This window comes from Mytilus edulis, unplaced genomic scaffold, assembly GCF_963676685.1.
Source record: "Mytilus edulis unplaced genomic scaffold, xbMytEdul2.2 SCAFFOLD_857, whole genome shotgun sequence".
Lineage (NCBI taxonomy): Eukaryota > Metazoa > Mollusca > Bivalvia > Mytilida > Mytilidae > Mytilus > Mytilus edulis.
Window position 1 is genome coordinate 12,042 of NW_027268207.1, and position 4,430 is coordinate 16,471.

General features: G+C 33.6%; 1 protein-coding gene across 1 annotated transcript; it reads right to left on the reverse strand.

Moving 5' to 3' along the window:
• Positions 1–2,477, reverse strand: LOC139507019 (spore coat protein YeeK-like). The gene is made up of 3 exons (XM_071295608.1): positions 2,268–2,477; positions 867–925; positions 1–277 (listed from the first exon to the last, which is right to left on the reverse strand). The coding sequence occupies exons 1-3, from the start codon at positions 2,317–2,319 to the stop codon at positions 38–40; spliced, it is 351 nt and encodes a 116-aa protein (XP_071151709.1). The 5' UTR covers positions 2,320–2,477; the 3' UTR covers positions 1–37.
• Between the last annotated feature and the right edge of the window lie 1,953 nt (positions 2,478–4,430).

Genomic DNA, 4,430 nt, shown 5'->3' on the forward strand with positions numbered 1-4,430 from the left:
TTTAAAGTGGTTTATTTTACTCAATATATGAATATATTTAACTTGATTTTCCATGCCCGTATCCTTTATTAGATGAGCTTCCAGACCCTTTATGTTTCCTGTGACGTCTATGATGACGATGGTGATGCCCGCCGTAGTGGGAGGCGCCATTGTGATGATGATGGTGATGAACAACAACTGATGGCCGAGCCCAAACGCTAGGAACGCCAATAACGTGGTGTCCTCCAATAACTCCGTGGTGACCTCCATGGTGTACACCATGGAAAATACTGGTCAACTGTAAAACATGTAAAATGTTTATTAAGTTCATTTAAAGGAAAGCAAGCTTACGGCAAAGGATTAAGCGGTCATTCTGGATCTGTTATTTTTGCAGAAAACGTGCTTAAGAAGTGGGCAAACCCACATACTGTTATTTCCATGTGTTTTCTGAAATACCCTTCTTTAAGTTATGCATAAAGCGATAAAACGATAAAACGTTGTGAAGCACAAAAACCCAAGGGACATAAACATAAAAAAAAGTTAATTTTCGAACAACTAAAAAATTAAATATTTAAATGATTTGAATCTAAACAGCTCAGTATGCATTCATATAGCAAGTTTTAACTTGAAACATAACCATGCTATGTTGTTGTTATGTCATCTTCTTTTGTAACAAAGACTAAATTAAAATGTTTGAAAAAGATTAAAGACATATAAAAGTAAAGGAATATTTTCTACTTGACTTCATTTAAATAAACGGAAGCACTCATTGTTGCTCGTGTATGTTTTTCGTACAGAAATATTTGCGACTTTTCAAAACATCATGGGCCACTTGTTTTGTTACTATTTGCGACATATTATTGTATTAAAGCATTATGAAAACTTACGACATGACCTTTACCACCATAACTGTCACCATCATAGCCATTATACGCACCATATGCTTCTGAAATAAAAGAAAGAACGACCAATCTGTAAATGCTCCCATTTCGCAAACGCAAAAAAAATTCATATAGTTTCATATGCGAATTAACATTTATTAACGTACACTTGGTTCGAACAAAACTGTTACACCTTGAACTTCAAGTTCAACGCAGCTTATATATTGCGATGTTTTATGAGAAAAAAAATGAGAATGGAAATGGGGAATGTGTCAAAGAGACAACAAACCGACCATAGAGCAGATAACAAACGAAGGCCACCAATGGGTCTTCAATGCAGCGAGAAAAGATCTTTTCGCTCTATATATTTGTTTATGTGTTTTAATGAATAGCCATGCTACCAAATTCGCAAATCAATTTTTAAATTAAACAAAAAACTGAAAGAATGAAACCCCAGAGTCGTATTAAAGCGAAACACCCGGATGTGTCTGGTAAAGTGATTTCTGCTGTGTGTACCTCCTAAAGTCTAAAACTTACAAAAGATATTATTTCACTATATATTTTAGCATCAAGAAGTTCGGCAGCAGTTACATCTTTCTCTTAATTTAAGGCGTATATATGCAGAAATTGGTGTAGATTTCACCTGAAGGTCTTAGGTTTTCTGTTTTGGATTCATTAGTAATTTATTTCTCGAGAAGATGATCCAGAACTTGATTCACTGAACGTGTGTAGGACCGAAATATGTCAGGAAAAGCAGAAAGACGATATTTTTTTTTAATATTGCGAAAAAAGTAGAACAGTTGTAGGAGTGTACTGTATGAATGTTAATATATTTTCAAAAATAAAAAATCGCTTAAATCTTTTTATGTTTTTGAAAAGTAAAGTTACTTTATTTGAATGCCTGTGTGCATTGTTATTTTATCTAAGAATTTAACGTGCGCACAAAAAATTGAAACGCTTCGGAATCCGTAATTTATTCAAAATGTGCTTAGGTCAACCTTATTACATGTATATCTCAATAGGATTATAAAATTTATTCAATTAATATAACTACATTTTAAGCTTTTCTCTAATTTTTGATGCATTGTTTAAACATTGTCAATGGTCATAGCACGTGCAGTCAAACGTGTAGATGTAGTTGCCTTGGAAATAACATTTGATATCGAGTGCCTCATGAGTGTTGTCGTTGCCTAATTAAATGCATAGTATAATCTGAACACTATTTACGATAATATAATTTCAATTAAATCAGAACTTTGTAAAAAGTGTATTCAGTTTTGATCAAAAGTGAAATCATATAAAAAAAATATGATAAAAGTTGTTTATGCATTAAGCAAATTTGAGTATCCATAAACTGGAATATAAAACTACAATTACATTCAAATTGATAATAAAAACAAAACTTACCGATGGAAGCAAAAACAGCAACAAAAATACCAAGAGCTACAGTGACTTTCATGATGAAGTATCAAGAAAGGAACACGATATAGCTCCAAATAATTCCAGTTACATATATATACACAGCAACAAAATGTAGACAGCTGTAGAATATGTACATAAGTAGACCATAACAATATTTTTCAAGAATGAGAACAAGGTGAAAGACATGAATCTTTAGAATTGTTTACAGATAACATTAAGATTGTCATTGTAATCTTCATAAACCTGATTATTGTTTTTATAAACATTATTTTTTACGAAGGAAGAATGTCAAACAAGGGTAGCCAGGTTATGTCTTAATATGTCATGAAAAAAAAAACCACAATGAACTTTGAAAAGAAGGATCGGCGTTTGCCTAACCGCAGTCATATAAAATCAAAAAAATGAATGCATATAAAAACAAAAAGATGATTGCCATGAATGAGACAATTCTCAACCAGACACCAAATGACACAGAATTTAACAACAATAGATCAATATAAAAAACTTAAATTAAGAATGGAAATGGGGAACATGTCATAGAGATAAAAACCGGACCAAAAAGCAGAAATTAGCGAGAAAATCCCGCACCCGGGGGCAGGCGTCAGGTTGTTCCTAACAAATGTGTACTAGTTCAAATAAAATGGACGTAACACTTAACTCCAAAACATATATTAAACGGAAAAAAATACATGACTAACAAAGGCCAAAGCTGGCTTGGGACAGGCACAAAAAATGCGGCGGGGTTAAACATGTTTTGTGAATCTCACCCTCCCCTATACCTATAGCCAATGTAGAATAAACACCCAGCAAGACGCACAGCAAAAGAAGTCCGAGTCTGATGTCAGAAAAGGTAACAAAAGAAACTAAGCAAAATGAGAATGATAATACAGACCTCAGTTTGACTAATTGAAAGATTATGCCTATACCATCAAGCACAATTCTTCCCTTTACGGTTTAGTTTCATACCATCAGAAAATATATGAGAAGAACATAACCCATATCATGCCAACAACTGGTGTAAGATGTCTACATGTTCATTTATATATAATTGATGTCCTTATACCGATGATATAATTCATTCATAAATGGGAATTCAAGGTTCAGGAATATGACAGTAGTTGTCCATTCGTTTGATGTGTTTGAGATTTTGATTTGCCATTTGATCAGAGACTTTCCTTTTTGAATTTCCCTCGGAGTTCAGTATTTATGTGTTTTTACTTTATAGTAAAATGTTTTGACTAGTTTATGATATCCAAAACCCTGGTGCCATAACTTTTCAATACAAAGATGTCTTACGTTAAAATCAAATAAGTTGGTACATATACGAGCGAATCGAATGAGAAATAAAAACATCATAAGATGGCGACAAGAGAATAAACTCATCATAGATACCAGGAATGAAATTTTATATTTACGCCAGACGCGCATTTCGTCTACAAAAGACCCATCAGTGACGCTCGAATCAAATAACATTTTAAAAAGGCCAAATAAAGTACGAAGTTGAAAAGCATTGAGGACCAAAAATTCCTAAAAGTTTTGCCAAATACATTAAAGATAGAGATAGCAAGATCCAGTAAAGAACAGTATTCATTGTTAGTATTAGCTTTATCTAAAGTCAGTTTAGCCGGAGAAATCTCTTTCGTGTACATACTGGAGTCGTCATTATTGAGAGCTAATATATCATCGAAATATTTAAAAGTGTTATTAAATTTTTGTAACAGATGTTGTTTCGATGTGTCTTCAGATAGATATAGGAAGATGTGCTGTGAGTGCCAATGAGACAACTCTCCATCCAAATAACAATTTATAAAAGTAAACCATGATAGGTCAATGCACGGCCTTCAACACGGAGCCTTCAAGTTGGCTCCCACTGAACAAAAAGCTATAAAGGACCCCAAAATTACAAGATAATAAGTGTAAAACCATTCAAACGGGAAAACCAACGTTCTAGTCTATATGAAAAACGAGAAACGAGAAATTGCTTATTTTAGACATAAAGTGTTACTCATAACAAGACAGAAAACAGTTTTTATGCCCCACCTACGATAGTAGAGGGGCATTATGTTTTCTGGTCTGTGCTTTCGTTCGTCCGTTCGTTCGTCCGTCCGTCCGTCTGTCCCGCTTCAGGTTAAAGTTTTTGGTCAAGGT